The 18,240-nt window shown below is 48.8% G+C and overlaps 1 protein-coding gene across 7 annotated transcripts in view; it reads right to left on the reverse strand.

Moving 5' to 3' along the window:
* Positions 1-18,240, reverse strand: part of TPCN1 (two pore segment channel 1) — a 64,015-nt gene that overhangs the window by 23,478 nt on the left and 22,297 nt on the right. For 4 of the 7 annotated variants that reach the window (XM_067700654.1, XM_067700653.1, XM_067700655.1 and 1 more), the window contains 5 exons: positions 9,698-9,825; positions 4,011-4,187; positions 3,552-3,665; positions 2,595-2,725; positions 1,650-1,738 (listed from right to left, as the gene is read on the reverse strand). In XM_067700654.1, coding sequence (XP_067556755.1) covers positions 1,650-1,738; positions 2,595-2,725; positions 3,552-3,665; positions 4,011-4,187; positions 9,698-9,825 — 639 coding nt within the window. The remainder of the gene's footprint in view (positions 1-1,649; positions 1,739-2,594; positions 2,726-3,551; positions 3,666-4,010; positions 4,188-9,697; positions 9,826-18,240) is intronic. The other 3 variants (XM_067700656.1, XM_067700659.1, XM_067700658.1) reach the window with 1 other exon arrangement.

An 18,240-nucleotide genomic window follows, 5' to 3' on the forward strand; every position in this document is an offset into this window, starting at 1 on the left:
TGAATCAGTGCCGTAGGCAGAGGAAAAGCATAGGGAGTGGTGGGGACTGTGGCAGAACACCAGATAACTGCTGCCACTCAGGAGGGTGACCCAAGTACCATCAAACATATGATTTAAAAAGGCTGTATAGGGACTTCCCTGGTGGCGCAGTGGGTAAGACTCCATGCTCCCAATGCAGGGGGCCCGGGTGTGATCCCTGCTCAGGGAACTAGATCCCACACGCATGCCGCAACTAAGGAGCCCGCCTGCTGCTACTAAGACTTGGGGCAACCAAATAAATAAAATTTTTAAAAATAATAAATCTGTATAGTAAAAAAAAAAAGCAGTACGTACAGCACGGTGACGATAGTTAATGATACCATATTGTATATTTGAAAGTTGCTAGGAGAGTAGATCTTAAAAGTTCTCATCAGAAGGAAAAGAAATCGTAACTCTGTATAGTGATGGATGTTAACTAACCTTATTACGATGATCACTTTGCAGTATATACATAGCAAAGCATTATGTTGTCTACCTAAAACTAATACAGTGTTATATGTCAATTATATGTCGATTTTTTTAAAAAACGGAATTAAAAAAAGTTAATAATTTTAAGGCCGAAAATCTGTATTTTCATGTTAAAAAAAACTAGTTTTAAAATGCTGGCTCAACACTTTCAGACCAAAGAAAACTCATCCACAGGCTGGATTTGGAACCCAGACTGCCGGTTTGCGATCTTTGGTTTTGAGAACATGACAGTCAAGCACAACTCCAAAGGGACCCTGTTGTTCCCCTGTCGCCAAATTAACACCATTAATTTTTTCCCTCTCAGAATGAGCTATTCCCCTGAGTCCTTGAAATCCGGAGTGGGAAAGGGAGTAACTCTGCCCTCAGGGGAAGTCAGCCCCCTTGGAACACAAAGGAAATTCTATCGAGAGTGGGGTGGAGGTGAGGTAAGTGGGAGTCAGTGGCTCAGGACAGAGCAGTCACGAGAACCCGGGGCTTTCAGTGCTGGTGGGGGCCTTAGAGCCAGGGCTCTCTAGTTCCACTGTCTTCACCATCTGAGTACTGGAGAAGGGACCTTGGGCTACCTCGCCGCGTTCTAAGACCTCCACGGTCTAAACCCTGTGTCTGAATGTGGCTGTCGCATCAATACTTGATCTTATCTGAAGAGGCAAGGCCTCCTCGGAGTTAGAAAGGCCATGACCTTGCTTTTACATCTAGTGAAGCTGAAGTGTGCAGACCCTAAGGTCCCAGGCACACGCTGTAGAGAAACCCTCCCCCGTGTGCGCCAGGAAACGCACGAGAATGTTCACTGCAGTGTGACCTGTGATAGTGAAAAGTGCCCACCAACAGAAGACGTGATAAATAAATTTGGATATATTCACATATCAGATCACGACACTGCGGTGAAAATGAATGACATACATCTACGTGCAGCAGCATGAATAAAGGCCGGGGGTACCTCTGGGAGCCGAAGGGAATCGAGATCAGGAAAGGATACAAAGGTGGCTTCCTTTTTTTTTCCTGATATTGCATTTCCTCAGTTGGGTGTTTATATCATTGTGAAAACCTTCCTGAATTTCTGAAACGGTCAAAGTACCTTTTTTTCTCAACTGTGAGTTTGCTTTTAGCGAGTGCCTGCATCCTGGGGCGCAGGAGAAACTCACCAAGGATGGCGAAAATGATCATGAAGAAGAGGAGCAGCGAGAGGATGTCCATGAAGGGTGGCAGGGACTGGAAGATCTGGCGCAGGTTGCTGGGGAGACAAACGGGGCCAGGAGGAGTGAGGCGCAGCCGGGGACGGACCAGGGCCCCGGGGGTGCTGGCTGGGACTCCTCAGTGGGGTACGTGCCTGTCAAGATGGGGGTCTGGTGCTCCCGACCCCCAGAACACTAAATCCCCTCTTGCCCTGGCTTGTGACATCATGCTTAGTGATCTCCTAGGCCTTCCACTCAGTGGGTGATGGGGAAAGAACCGGGGCAGGTGTAGCACTTACAGAGCCCAGGCAGGCAAGTGCCTGCAAGAGACGGAGACGGCAGGAGAAGGCCAGGTGCATGGCCTCGGGTGACAAGGCCAGCTTGCCTGGGATGTGGGAAGACATTTCAGGGCCACCCAGTCCTAGGACATTTGTCTCTGGTTTTAAGGACGGGCACCAAGCGTGAATGGCCAGCCCGCTCTCACCCACAGTACCCCAGCCAAGAGGCTTTCCAGACGGATTCTCAAAACTCAGTTTGACCTCAGGCTAACGGCCTGGTTTGAGTTCAGTACCCCCAGTCTCAGGGGAGGTGTCAGGACAGCCTGCTGAGTCACGTGGACTTTGCTGAGCTCCTGCTTTAGGCTGTGTTTGGGCAGGTACTGTGCTCAGAGAGAGGACCAGCCCCAAAGAAGCACAGGTAAGGCAGGAGAGAGCCCTGGACCCGGAGTCAGGAGACCTGAACTTCAGCAGGAAGACCACCTGCCTCTCTGTGTGGGTTGAGTAGCAGAGGGAAGTGGGCATGACTATGTCCTACCCAAGTGCAGGAGTGGCCCTACTGCTACATCACTCACTGGCCCGGAGGGCCAGGCCAGGCCCTGATAGCGACTGTCTGAGCAGCTCCTCCCCCGGGCCTTACCGCCGGACGCCACCGCAGTACCGACAGTCCACCAGGAAGATGCAGCGCAGCGCCCGGGTCACCCGCACGTGGGACGTCTGCCGTACCAACACCACGATGGCCTCAACGAACTGCACCACCAGCACAGAGGTCTGTGGGTGGAGGGCACAGTGCGCCGTCAGCTCCTCTGACCCAGCCCCTCCTGTACACCCTGAACAGAGGGCTGGTTGGATACTGCCCAGCCCCGCCCGGAGTCCAGAGAGACCTTTCCCTCGCCCTTTCTCACCTCCCCCAACATCAAGCGGGCCCCAGGGAGAAGCCCTCTGGCTGCTGGCATAGATGTGCAGTCCCAGGAGAATGAGCCCCAGGGCGATGCTCCCAGCAGCTCATCAGATGATACCCGCTGAGCAAAGCTGCTATTCCGCAGGCCACATCCAGCCACCCTCTGCTTCCAGCTCTCCCCGCTTGCACCGTGAGGGCCCCTGAAGTCTGCAGCACACCCTGACCTCCAATTCCTTGGGCACATTCTCTTGTACAAGCGTGTGGGCTTTTTACACTGCCAAACGCCACTCTGACACATCCCGACTCACACCTCTCTCTGCCGCAGAGAGAGAAAGCATATAACATGGTCCTGATCGGTGTGGGCGTGGAGGCCACACAGAGCTGGCTTTGAATCCCAACTCACCGGGATTTAGATCCCATTCTCTTCCAACTGGCTGCACGTACGATAGGAAGAGCACTACACCTCCCGCAAACGTCATCGTGCCAGTGCTTGGCACGCGCTAAACGCCGAACCACATTCGCTACTGTTAGCATCACTGTGACACCTGAAGCAAGGCGGGAAGCATGGCGAGTACAGGGACCCAAGGTTACACTTCTGAGCGCAGGACCAGACCCACGGGGGACTTGGAATTGAACTGAAGATACAGACTTGAAGTTGACAGGGGAGGAAATGCTGTAGGGAGGTGGGCACAGCACCTTGACCATGGTCCGTCTGTGCCGGATGAAGGTGTGAAGGCCCAGCCACCGCAACTTCATGCAGAGTTCAAACACGACCACCATCAGGGCAAACAGCTCCAGGGTCGCATGGACCTGCAGCCAAAGGGTGTGAAGGAGACGTGGCTTCCCCAGCGCCCGCCCTCCCCTAGCAGCAAGCACACCTGCCCGCCTTTTCATCTGAGGTTGGAGACAGCGCGTGGGACTGCTAATCAGGTATGCTGCCCACCTGGGGGCCAAAGCGGGCTACGGGTTCTGAGGCAATCCGAAGGCGCCCCTCCCTGGAATTTACAAAGGAGCAGAATCCCAGGGAGACGGGGGAGGTGCATTCAGTCGGGCGGGGACCCCGGGCAAGACGTCTGCCCTTCCAGAATGTTCCCTCTCAGTCTTGAGTTACTCTGCCCCCAGAGAGCCGTGGCTCCCAGCCATCCGGACACTCACGTAAATGCCCAGCCGGAGCGCGGGCACGGCCGGAGCCTCGCACAGGGACAGCAGCAGCAGGAGCAGGGCTGCGGACAGCTCCATCAGGTAGAAGAGGTGGTTGTGAGCAAAGAGGTAGGCCGCCAGCGCTTTGGCATTCTTGGGGTGGGTGAAGAACTTGTCGTTATTCTCACCTTCCTGAAAGAGCAAGCATCACGTGGGCGAACGCGCCTGGAGACGATAGGGCGGCCAGGATGCGTGGTGGGCGGGGAGGGGGGAGGGCCCTTGGCCGGTGGGAGGAGATTCAGGCCAGAGTCGGGAGATGATGGAGAAGCAAAAGTGTGATCTTCGTAGAACCGCACACCAGTCAAGTCTCACCCTGGCCCGCTGATGGGGCTCCAAAGACTTCCTTCTTCCCAAAACTACTCAGAGGAATCAAAGAAAAAAAAATCCAAGAGATCGAAGAGAAGCGGGCACATCTGGTCCTCTCTGAGGTCAAACGTTCACTCTCAGCTGTGTCTGCGGGATGTTAAGTGCTTGAGGTCGGGGGGGTGGGGTCTGGGGTAAACTAAGAACAGCTGAGTCCTGGCTCCCCCCCTCCTCCCTGGGTAACACCGAGAATGTTCCTTCACCTTTACAACCATCAACACTCGTACTCACTCCCCGGGTTCCTGCAAGACACTTAGGACGGCATCTGGCACACAGGAAGCTCCCCGCCAGAGGTTACCTGTTATTATTATTTTAAGTTATAGTAACACTGAGCGGAAAGTGTGAGGGTACCTTTATCACGCTCCTTCTTTACTCAGCTTTCCCCATCCCACTTCTTAATTTACTCCATTTCCACCTAATTTCCTAACCGCTTGATGCCTTCACCCCAACAGTAATGAGACAGCAGCTGACCCCCAGCGAGTGCCCTCCAGGCCCGGCACCATGCTCAGCACCACCCTCCCCCACACCACCCTCCCCCCGCCCCGCCCCGGCCCCGCTGAGCCCTCCACACTCCTCTCACGCCTGACAAGGAAATCCAGGCACAAAGAGCTTCAGTAGCACCTGAGCTCATAGAACCAGACAGCCTGATTCCAGCGGCCCTGCTCTATTCTTGGCCTCCTGCCGATGTAGAAAGCAATCGACGGAGCAGACCGGGAACGGTCCACTTGGGAATACAAGCAGATAACCCTCCCGGTTAGGACCGGCCTTCTGGGGCAGGTAGGGGATCTTCACTGCCTCCCCAGGGTTGGTGGGCACGGGGATAAGGGCTAAGTAAGGGAGGTCCCTCAGCTTCATCACCCCCGAACCCCACCCAGCAGCCGACGCAGAGAGAGTACTGATTGGCTCGTACTTTACAACCATCACCTTGCCTCAGTGCTTCTCAGCTGGGGGCAATGTGGACCACCTGCCCTCCCCTGACTCCGCCCCGGCCTGGAGACACGTTTGGTTGTCCCACCTGGGGGTGCTGCTGGCCTCTAGAGGGTAAACTCCAGGGATGCTGCTAAACCTCCTCAAATGCGCAGGACAGCCCCTCACAACAAAGAATTATCCGGTCCCAAATGTCAATGGTGCTGAGTCGGGAGAATCTGTCTCATTCACTCCCAGCACAAACACTCAGAACAGAGGCTCTTCCCCTTGGCTCCAATCCCTAGAGGAGGAAAGGGGCCGAGCCAGAAGGGATGCCCAGAGCCCTTCTGAAAGCATTCCCGCTGTCCCGGAATGCAGTCTGACCTTCAACTATTCCGACTCTTCTGAGATGAGGCCACACTCAACCGTCCTCATAAACCCTTATTCTGGGGAAGGTGAAACTAACACATGCTCGGTGATTCCTGCAGAGGTTGCCAAGCCAGGCCAATGGGAAGAAGTGTCTCTGTGCCCAGAGGTGGCACACAGTGCCGTGGAAACAGCTCTGGCTGGTGGGCTCCTGTACTAGCCCGAGGTGGCTTCAGCTCGCCAAGCCTGTTTCAGAGAATTGGGAAGGCAAGAGGTATTGTCAGGTCCTCAGCTGGCACGGTGCCTGGTGCACACAGTAGGCATTTAATAGGTGTTTAAATGTGTTTAGTAGGCATTTAATAGGTGTTTAATAGGTGTTTAAATAGGATGAAGCACTCCTGCAAGGGATCATTCTCCAGGCCCCTGCCCAGCCCAAGGACTGCCCAGTAGCTGGGAGGCAGGGAGCTCTGACCTTGGCTGTGGTTTGCAGGGGGAACTTCAAGTGAGTCACTACCCTGAAGCCGGCTACACCCCTATCCTCGTTATCAAAAAATAAAGACAAACCACAGACTCAACAGGGCAGGGAACGAACATCCTGGCGGTCACACGGAGGGCAGGCTGGACAAGCCTTGCTGCCAGTCCTGTGATCTGTGCCAGGCTGTGGTTTTCACCAGCATGGCCACGGCCACAGGGGACACGCATGGCCTGGGAAGCTTCTGGTTTGGATTTCTTAAAAAATGCAATTCTTGGGTAATTTCTTCCAACAAGTAGCCAGGGATGAAGGTCTGGCTAGAGGAAACCACTAACACGGGGGACTCGGATCTGACCGCTAGGACTTGAAACTGCCACAGACGAGATGGAGGATGAGGCCTCCCCTAGCGAGGACGGAGTGAAATACGACCCGAGTCACTGGATTCTGACCCAGACCCTAAGGAGAACACTGGCCTTGTTTTCTAGCTGCTGATCACGAACTAGGAGATTCATGATTAGGAAAAATAAGAAGGCAGGCCAGTTGCATGTGACTTCCAGGTCTTTGCTTTCTGCTCCCTGGGGCAGAAGTCCACACAGAAAACTAGGACTGTCTTGGAGGCAACAGGAGCGCCGAGCACACAGCTCCTGAGGGTGAGTGAGTTAACAGGTAAAATTTGGGAAGAGAGGAAACTGCAGGCACCAGATAGCCTCAAAGCAGCAAGCGGCCAATTACCCAAGCACACCAGCAACCTGCTTCAGGGGCCATGCTGCAGCTCCCCTGCAAGCATGAAAACGATTACCAGACACCAGCTAAAGCCATCCTCCAGAAACAGCCACGAACTACTGTCCATGGGGATCCAACTTTTGCTTTTAGTTTTAATTTTACAAAATGATGCATTTTTTGTAAAATAATTCAAATCATACACAGAATTATAAGGTAGTAAAAATTCCATCAGCCAAAAATAACCACCTTTAAAAAACAATAATAATCACCTTTAATATTTAGATAAATAACTTTCCAAATGTGAATGGGTATATGTGCATAGATACAGAAACACAATATATAAAACTGTATAATTTATATATAAAAATCTTCACATGATACCTTCTGTTCTGTAACCTCTTTTCCCACAAAGACATGGCCCATTTTCAAGTGAATACATGGGGTCAGGTACAGAAGTGAGGCAACCACATAGAGAAGAAAGAACGTCATTTGGAGGCTGGATGGACACGGTTTAAGTCCAGCCTTGGCAATTTACTAGCTGGATGGCTTTGGACTCATTGAGCCCCTGGGAGTTTCAGGTGTATGAACTGGGAGATGATTAAACTGCTTGGTAGAGTTGTTAGAAAGATCAGCAAGTGCCCAGTTAAACTATATATAATTTGTTTGCGTTTTTTTTGGGGGGGGGGTTGTGTTTTTTGCCGTACCACGCAGCATGTGGGATCTTAGTTCCCCAACCAGGGGTTGAACCCGTGGCCCCTGCAGTGGAAGCAGGGAGTCTTAACCACTAGACGGCCAGGGAAGCTCCATTTGCATTATTTTTTAAAATTCCACATATAAGTGATATCATATAATATTTGTCTTTCTCTGTCTGACTTACTTCACTTAGTATAATATTCTCTAGGTCCATCCATGCTGCTGCAAATGGCAACATTTCATTCTTTTTTATGTCTAAGTAACATTCTATAGTGTATATATACACCACATCTTAAACCAATTGTCTGCTGACAGGTACTTGGGTTGCTTCCATGTCTTAGCTATTGTAAATAATGCTGCTATGAATGTCAGGTTGCATGTATCTTTTCAAATTAGAGTTTTTGTCTTTTCTGGATATATACCCAGGAGTGGGACTGCTGGACCATATCGTAGCTCTATTTTAGGTTCTTTCTGGAAACCTCCATACTGTTTTCCATAGTGGCTGCATCAATTTACATTCCCACCAACAGTGTAGGCGGGGCTCCCTTTTCTCCACACCCTCCGTAGCATTTATTATTTGTGGACTTTTTGATGATAGCCATTTTTATTACTAATGTTCTCACCTGCTTAAGGAAAGAAGGAATTACCAAGCAGCTATTCTAATTCCATATTCTGACCCATCCCACCCTCTTGTCTAGCACCTATTCAACTTTGGAGAAGGTGACAGTGCATAAGGGGGCCCTGCCACATCAACTGGCATGCCCAAGCTTGCTAAAATTTCCCTAAAACATTTCTATTGCCTTAACCTGAATCAAAATACATTTCTTGAGGAGTACAGCCATAAAATGCGAGAAACACACAGACACCCAAACAACTATCAAATAAGTATCTGAATTTCATTATATCTTTTTTAAAAAATAGCAAAGCAAATAATTACAAGGGAGAGCTGCTTCAAACAAAAAAAGATTAGGGGAAAATGATCATTCAAATGAATTTAAGAAAAATTCCATTTCCTCACCCAAACCCTTATTCAATGCACAGCTGAAGCTGAAATCTTATAATGACAAAAATGGCAAGATTACGGTGAAAATGCCATAGACAGACTGGAAGTTAATAGGCAATATCCCCTTTGGAGGGTATTCGATACTATATAACAAGGGCATTAAAAAAGGTTGATTCCAAAAAAAAAAAAAAAAAAGGTTGATTCCTTCTACCCACTGATTCCACTTCTTGGAGTCTTTCCTAATAAAATAATCCTAGATATTAAAGAGAAAAAGAGAGAAATAGCCGTGGGCACAGATTGTCCTCGGATTATAATTTATAATAGGGAAATATAAAAAGAGAAAATATCCAACCTTATCAGGATAGTTAAGTAAATTAGTACGAACTTACCAGATAGAATTATAAAGACTTTAAAATTTGTTTACAAGAGTTATAACATGAGAAAAAAGCTTATGCCGCATGCTAGGGGGGAAAAAAAGCAGACTGTACAGCTATAGCTACCACAGGACTTTAAAATTATTTTAGAAGACCCATGAAACCTATGTATTATTCTTTTTTTTTGTATTATTCTTAAATAATGTTGTCAGCGACTGTGTTAGGTGAATTTTTTTTCACATCGCCTTTGTACCGAAACTTATTGTAATGAGCACGCGTGACTTTTATTAAAAAGTATTCTTTTTCTTTAAAAAAAACAAAAACAAAAACTAAGCATGAAACAGCAAACATGAGAGCAGCAGCAAGTTAAACAGGAAGGGAATAACGATCTCTAGATTCCCCACACTAAGTCAGCAGTGTTAAGTAGATAAAAGAATTCCCTCCGGAGAACCGGCCTCTCAATGTGCCTGAGAAGAGGCAGCGGGGCAGGGGAGGCCAAGTGGACAGACTTGGGGAACCTTGGGGGCAGGCAGAGCCACAAACTGGGGGTCCCGAGAGCAAGCCCGTTCACATCACCCTTCCGTGTGGGCACAATCGGGTTGGCTCTCCCAGCCTGATCTTAGGAGATGAGAAGCTCACACACGGAGCAGAATTGAGTTGCTGGGCACCCAACAGAACCCCGGCTATCCTACTCCACCAACAGGGGCCAAGAATGGCCAGGTCCTGACCGGAAGATACTCACCTGGAGGTAGATTGCTGCCTCTTGATAATTCATCTCCCAGTTGTGTCCGGTGAGGCTGGAGGGGGAACTCTCGCCCCCTGAGCTCAGATTGGGGGTGCAGGAGTCATGGACGGCATATTTGCCTCCATCTGCATTGCAAGAGGAGATTCACTTACAACCCAGGCTTAAGAGAATAAAGACACCATTCACCAGGAGAAAAGGTTGGCAGTCACCTCGTATGCTCACACACATATCCTATTAACTGTAAGTCAACGCACCATCCCGTGTACTAATGACAGCAAGAATTAGTATGCCTAGTTAAAAATGTTTTTCTTACATGGATGGACACGAAGGGTATTATGCTTAGTGAAATAAGTCAGACAGAGAAAGACAAATACTTTATGATATCACTTATATGTGGAATCTAAAAAATAAGACAAACTATTGAATATAAACAAAAAAAGCAGACTCAGAAATAGAGAACTAGTGGTTACTAGTAGGGAGAGGGAAGGGGGGAGGGGCAAGATAGGGATAGGGATTAAGAGATACAAACTACTATGTATAAAATAAGTAAGCTACAGGGGTATACTGTGCGGCAGAGGAATATTTTATAATAACTATAAATGAAGCATAACCTTTAAAAATTGTGTATCACTATGTTATACACCCGAAACATATATTGTACATCAACCATACCTCAATTTTAAAGAGTTTTTCCTTCTCTTGTTAAGTGAAAAAAGCAAGTATAAAAAAAGCACATACTGTATGCTATCTTTTGTGTAAGAAAGGGAGAAAACAAGAAAACACAGAGGTATCTACTTAACAAAAGAAACAGGAAGAACAAATTAGAACTCGATGAAATTGATTGCCTACAACGGATGTAGGGAACAGTGTAGAAGTCACTCAGAGGGAGTGATCTTTTTGATTACTTCTGACTTTTGGAAGCGTGTTAATATACTACCTTGTCAAAAAATAAAACCAATTGGAGTTTTTCACTGGTGCAGTGTCCTCTGTGGCTTTTCCCTGCTGACATCCATGCCCTTTCCTTGCAGTAACAGCCCCATCTGCTTTTGAAGGACATCCTTTCCCTACCTTCTGTCCATATTCTTTGGCTCTGGCCAACTCCACCCCTGGCCCCCAGGCAGATGATCCAGTGCAATGAGATCCCCTCAGCCCCCCAGGACAGGCGTTGGTTCAGGCAGCGGTGCTGACCCAAGCCCAGCCAATGAGGGCTGAACCTGGAACTTTTCCTGGACCAGTTAGAAAGGAGGGGCTCTTTCCCTGTTGCTGCTGGCGGTTGCCTCTGCCACGACCTGGGGAAAACCTGCCCGAGTTACATCCCTGGGATCAAGCTGTGCCCAAAATCTACCTCGTAGCGTTTCTGAAGTCTGAGCCCACAAATATCCTTTTACACTTAAGCCTGTTTGGGTTGGGCTCGTCATAACACTCAGGTGTCTCCACTGACATATGCGATGGCACCGAGAAATGACTCTCAGCTTTGTAAATTTATTGGGAAGAAGAGAATCTAGGATGAGAATTGGGTTCCCCTAACCCACATTCCCAATGACCCACCTATGGGAGGGTAAAGAATCAAATGTTTGGCTAATGAGTCATGCACAGTGGCAGGGAGCAGATGTGTAAAGCTCACAACCAAACAGGAAAGGAGAGGAAACTGGCAGGGTTCAAAGGGCTGTTGGGTCACAACTGGTCCTTCTGACTTTGAACTGCTAAGCAAGGGCAGTCAGGTCTGCCCTCTGCAAAGCTCTTCTCTACCGAGTTTTAAATACTTTTACTGAGATATATTTGACACACAATAAACTGCACATATTTAAAGTATTCAATTTGGTATGTGTTGACATGCGTACACACTCGTGAAACCATTACTAAATACAATCAAGGTAATATAACCGTCACCCTTTCAAGCCCTCCCCCCACCCATCCATCCTCAGGCAACCGCTCATCTGCTTTCTGTCACGATCAGACGAACCTGCATCTCTTAAAATTTTATGTAAACAGCATCACAGTATGTACTCTTTTTTTTGTTTGGCTTCTTTCACTTGGCATAATTTTTTTTTTTTTTTTGCGGTACGCGGGCCTCTCACTGTTGTGGCCTCTACCGCTGCGGAGCACAGGCTCCGGACGCGCAGGCTCAGCGGCCATGGCTCACGGGCCCAGCCGCCGCGGCAATGTGGGATCTTCCCGGACCGGGGCACGAACCCGTGTCCCCTGCATCGGCGGGCGGACTCTCAACCACTGCGCCACCAGGGAAGCCCCGGCATAATTATTTTAAATTCATCCATGTTATAGGGTGTATCAGTAGTCCATTCTGTTTTATTGCTGAGTATTCCATTGCATGGATGTACCACAGTTTATCCATTCACATTTAGATTGCTGCCAGGGTTTCGCTATTTCAAATGACTGCTATGAACATTCACGTACAGGGTATGGTATGGACAAAGGCTTTCATTTCTCTGGGGTAAATACCTAGGGCTGAAATAGCTAGATCATACATTTAATTTTTTACAAAACTACCAAACTGTTTTCCAAATTGATTGTACCATTCTACATTCCCACTAGCAGTGAATGAGAGTTGCAGGTCCTCTACCTCCTCACCAACAATTGACATGCTCAGTTTTCTTAGTCAACTATTCTAAAAGGTTGTGATGGTACTGCATTGTTTTAATTCCAATGCTTTTACTTTGTGTTTCCTTAATGACTAATAATGTTGAGCATCTTTCCATATCTTTATTTGCCATTTGTACAACTTAACTGAAGTGTCTCCAAATCTTTCTTTTACCTTTTTCTTTCCTTTTCTTTGGAAGGTTTTTATTTTTAAAAATTTTTTTAAAATTTTTATTTATTTATTTATTTATTTATCTATGTATTCATTTATGGCTGTGTTGAGTCTTCGTAGCCGTGTGCGGGCTTTCTCTAGTTGCAGCAAGCAGAGGCTACTCCTCGTTGCGGTGCACAGGCTTCTCATTGCAGTGGCTTCTCGTTGTGGAGCACGGGCTCTAGGCGCACGGGCTTCAGTAGTTTACCTGCTTATTTATTAGGTTATTTTCTTCTTTTTGAATTTTGAGAGTTTACATAAATATACAAATATTTATCTCTGATTAATATGTCTACTCCAGTTTTGATTATTTCTTTGAATTAGTGATTAGTGTAGCTTTTTCCATTCTTTTAATCTCTTTTTTTTTTTAAAGGAGAAACTTTTTTTTTTTTTTTTTGGTTGCACCAGGTGGGCTCCTTAGTTGTGGCATGCAAACTCTTAGTTGCGGCATGCATGTGGGATCTAGTTCCCTGACCAGGGATAGAACCCAGGCCCCCTGCATTGGGAGCATGGAGACTTATCCACTGCACCACCAGGGAGTTCCCTCTTTGTGTCTTTATATTTAAACTTTGTTTCCTGTAGGCAGCATAGAGTTTGGTCTTGCTCCTTTCTCCCAATCCGAAAAACTCTGCCTTTTAATTGGAGTATTTATATTATTTACAATTAAGTAATTACTAATATGATTAGGCTTAAATATATCATCTTGCAATTTATCGCATATTTGCCACACCTGTTCTTTGTTCTTGTTTTCTGCCTTCTTTTGGATGACCGTATATTTTTTTATGGTTCCATTTTATCTCCTTGTTGGCTTATTAGCTACAATGCTTTCTTTTGTTATTCAGAGGTTGCTCTGGGGTTTATAGTATACATTTTAGATTTATCACGTCTACCATCAACAGACCACTTCATGTCTAGTATAAGACTCTTACAACAGTATAGTTCTTTTTCTCCCCTCCCAACTTTGTGCGTCTGGAAGCGAAGGGACTTCCAGTTCACAAACCTACTCTGGATTGAGCTCCGTTGCTAGCATGTGTAACTAGGACAGTCTTTCTGGAAGGGACTGCACCAGTGAAGGATATAAGAAAAGTAATGAGTTAACACTACTTGCTCTGTGCTGAGTGCTCCATGCTGATTAACTCACGTAATCCTCACCATCCCATAAGATACACACTAGCATAAATCCTACTGTACAGAGAGGTTAACAACTTGCCCAAGGTCACACAGCTGTAAAGGGCTGAGCCAGGATTTAACCCCAGGCAGCGCCCCTCCAGAGCAGCTGCATTTAACCACTATGCTACACTCCCACCCTCTAAGAAAGACAAGTCTGCGGTGAAGGACAGCAGAGAATGGTTTTAAACTAGTGGTAGCAAATACCTATGGATCGCTTATTACGTGTCAAAATCTATTCTGTGGCAGATTTTTTCCCCAAAGATAGCCACAGCACTATCTTTCATACTACATGCTCTTCTAGAACCCTGCCAACTCCCTACAAAGAGGTAGAGACTATGTCTCCTCCTCCTGAAACCAGGTGAGGCTTTGTGACCCTCTTGACCAAGAGAGGATAGAGGAAGTAATGCTTATGACTTCCAAAGCTAAGTCATCAAAATGCTTCCACCTTCTTCTCTTGGGTCTCTTGCTCTTGGAACGCAGCCACCATGTTGTGAGAGAGGCCCACGGAGGAGAATCAAGGCGCCCAGTCCACAGCCCAGCTGAGCTGCCAGGAAGCAGCCGGCACCAACTTGTTGGTCAGGCTGAATAAGTCATCTCACAAACAGACCCCCAGCCCCAGTCACTGTGTGGGGCAGAGAAGCTGCCCCTCCCCCAAGCCCTGCCCAAACTGCAGACTCACGAGCAGAATAAATGATGTCTTCGTCTTAAGGTGCTGTGTTTGGGGCTGGTTCGTTATACAGCAATAGATAACTGATACATACCTGAGTACTTTCTACCAATCAAGCTATTTAATTCTCACAGCAATCCTATGAAGAAGGTAATATCATTATTCCCACTTCAGACTTGAGGAGATTAAGGTGCAGAAGGTTAAGTACCTTCCTGGGGTCATGCAGCCAGCGAGAAGAAGGGCTTGGATACCAAACTAGGCTGGTTAGCTTCTAATTAGTAGGCTGCATGCCTCTCAAGGATTCGAAACCCGAAAAGGAGGACAAGGTAGTGCCGAAAGGATTAAAAATATAGCAGCGGGGGCTTCCCTGGTAGCACAGTGGTTGAGAGTCCGCCTGCCAATGCAGGGGACGTGGGTTCGTGCCCCGGTCTGGGAAGATCCCACATGCGGCGGAGCGGCTGGGCCCGTGAGCCACAACTACTGAGCCTGCGCGTCCGGAGCCTGTGCTCCGCAACGGGAGAGGCCACAACAGCGAGAGGCCCGCGTAGCGCCAAAAAAAAAAAAAATATATATATATATAGCAGCAGTTCCATCACTCAAATGGAGTAACAGGTAGAAGGCAGGACATCTGGCTGCAGCCAGCCCTTGATCATCCTGGTCCTGCTCTACCAATGCCAACATTTCCCAACTCTGATCCCAGTGCCCATTTCTGAAAGAACTAAGCCCTAGGCAGAGACAGGAGAAGGTCAAACCACCTTCCTCCACCCGCTCACATGGACCAGGGAAGCATGAGCCAAAACGTGACTCCCAAGTAGGAGAAAGATGCCTGCCGGCATCTGGATGGAGCTGGGAGCTTGTGCGCCTGCGCCCTGTCCTCCATGACCTTTGCACAGCACGGCAGGAGCCAGAACCCGGGACACAGCAGCCCTAGGTCGAATAAATAGCGGTGCTGGTGCGGGGTGGGCGGCGACAGGCTGGCACAGATGGCAGCGGACATTAGTGCCATTTTCCCAGCCCGTGCTAGACATAAGCGTCTGCAGGAGCCCCTGCCTTGGAGACCCCCGTGTAAGCCTTCCGAGCCCTTCTTCTCGTGTAGGGGTCTCAGCAAATTGATCCAGTTTCTGCCTCCCGCCCGGGAGCTCTCTCAGACCCATCCTGGTGGGGAGAAGGCACGTGGTCCTCCTCAACTTCTCCCCTTTGCCCCCATCACTTACACCATATACCACTGTGATGGGGGGCGGGGGAACGCTACAGCATCCCCCAGTGCAGGCCAATCCTTGCCACTTCCACCTCACTCACACCAATGGCTTTTGCCTGGGAGCAGGTGACCCTTGGTATCTTTTATTATTTTTTTTGGAGATACGCGGGCCTCTCACTGTTGTGGGCCTCTCCCGTTGCGGAGCACAGGCTCCGGATGCGCAGGCTCAGCGGCCATGGCTCACGGGCCCAGCCGCTCCGCGGCATGTGGGATCTTCCCGGACCGGGGCACGAACCCGTGTCCCCTGCATCAACAGGCGGACTCTCAACCACTGCGCCACCAGGGAAGCCCAACTCTTGGTAACTTGAAGGGCCCTGGTTTGGGTGAGAGACAGTCTTCTCCCCCGATGCACAAACAACAATTCCATCCAGTCTCTGAAATCCACAAGGACCCCTGGGACAGGGAGACAGACCAGCCTTCCAGCTGCCTTGGGAGGACGGTCCTCACGGCCGGAAATCTTTCACATCACCTTCCCCCCACCCCCCATGGCCTATAAGTCGCCAGGTCTGGGAGGGTCTCCTCTCTCTAATCCATCTCCACTCCCCACATTCACTGGAGCCTCCTGCCTTTCACCTAAAAGTCAGCAACAGCCTTCAGGCTGGTTCTCGCTGCCTGGGCCTTTCCCTGACCTCGGGGGAGTCTCGCTGCAGGATGAAGTCGGTAAAGCGTAAATCTGATCCTATCCCTCAGGTGCTTAACAATCTTTCAATAGCTCGCCCTCGGGAAAGACTTCAGACTCAGCAAGGGTCTTTAGGATCTCGCTCCCACTGCATCTCTCTCCATTTCCTGTTCCTTCCCAAACTCCTAAAGGCCATGTAGTTCCTCAGAGGGCAGCTGGTTACTGCCAAGCACTAGGATGCCAGGGCCCCCATGCAACAGCAAGCATCACAGAGGCAAAACGTACGCTCTCCAGTCACAAATCACACCTGGTGGCTGGCAGGTGTGAGGAGACATGTTGTGAGGCTACAAAGGGCAGAACAAGGACTTGGGAGGAGATGTCACAGGACGGGCATTTCCACCAGATCCCAGGAAGGCTTTTCTAACTACAAGAGCTGCCCCCGGGACTTCCCTGGCGGTCGGTCCAGTGGTTAAGACTTCACTTTCCTATGCAGGGGGTGCGGATTCAATCCCTGGTCAGGGAGCTAAGACCCCACATGCCTCATGGCCAAAAAAACCAAAAACATAAAACAGAAGCAATATTGTAACAAAGGCAATAAAAACTTTAAAAATGGTCCACATCGAAAAAAGAATCTTAAAAAAAAAAAAGAGCTGCCCCCAAATGCACTGGGCAAAGGGGGCTTTAACTCTGTCATGTTTGATTTATTAAAATTAAGTAAGCACTAAGCTCTGGTGGTGCTGGGTACATATGTGTTTGTCATTTTATTCCTAACGTGATCTGTAAGTTAGAAATAATTCTTGGGCTTCCCTGGTGGCGCAGTGGTTGAGAATCTGCCTGCCAATGCAGGGGACACGGGTTCGAGCCCTGGTCTGGGAAGATCCCACGTGCCGCGGAGCAACTGGGCCCGCGAGCCACAATTACTAAGCCTGCACGTCTGGAGCCTGTGCTCCGCAACAAGAGAGGCCGCAATAGTGAGAGGCCCGTGCACCGCGATGAAGAGTGGCCCCCGCTCGCCGCAACTAGAGAAAGCCCCCGCACAGAAACGAAGACCCAACACAGCCATAAATAAATAAATAATTTTTTTTTTTTAAAAAGAAAGAATTCTTAATAAAAATATTTTAAAACCAACAATGAATGGCATTGTTCTACTCGTTGTTTTGATGGGCATCCCCAGGGGCGGAGTGCAGCTCCTAGGTGCTGGGGGCCCCAGCTGCTGGAGGTACCTGGATAGTCCCTGCCCTCTGGGGGCGCCTGTCTGCCAAGGCAGCACATACGCCATCAACACGGGGCCTCAAGAGGAGGCTTCAACAGAGGGAGGTTCCCCCAGCAAGCAGCAAGTTGGACCAGCTGCCTTTGCAATTCACAGCATCTATGAATTTACAGATACATAAAGACGGTGAGGGGGACAGGCAAGGGGGTGCAGATGGCTTTAAAAATGACTCCCAACTCATGAACCACCCATGGGGCCGGCCATGCCACACCTGGTGCAGAGCCCAGCCTCTTGGATCCTGCTGGCTACCAGAAGCCTTCCACCAACACTGCCTCGCTGCACCGAGAGGGTGACAGGATCTTCTTTAGCACACAGGTCTCTCCCCTACCCTAACTAACCTCAGCCCCACAATCTCATCAACTCAGCTTCTGCTGAAATAACAAACACACTTACAGGGCATACTCTGTGTGCCAGGCTATTCTCAGCACCATATATTTATTTATGTATTTATATAAATGTATATATTTCTATAAATTTCATACTCACAATAACCCTATGAGGTGGCGACCATTATTGTGCCCATTTTACAGATGAGGCAATGGAAGCCCAGAGAGATCTGTGAACTTGCCCGGGTCTCACATGGTTAGAAGGTCAGCAGGTTCCGTGCTGAGAATCCCCATGCTAAACCACAGAGCAGAGTTTAGCGTGCTCTACGGGCTACGGGGCTTCCCTGCGTGGACCTGAGTACTTTCTGAGGCTCATCTTAGAAACGATGAGTGTCAGGTCTGGGGTCTTAGAAAGGATGAT

The sequence above is a fragment of the Pseudorca crassidens genome, chromosome 12 (genome assembly GCF_039906515.1).
Source record: "Pseudorca crassidens isolate mPseCra1 chromosome 12, mPseCra1.hap1, whole genome shotgun sequence".
NCBI classification, from domain to species: Eukaryota; Metazoa; Chordata; class Mammalia; order Artiodactyla; family Delphinidae; genus Pseudorca; species Pseudorca crassidens.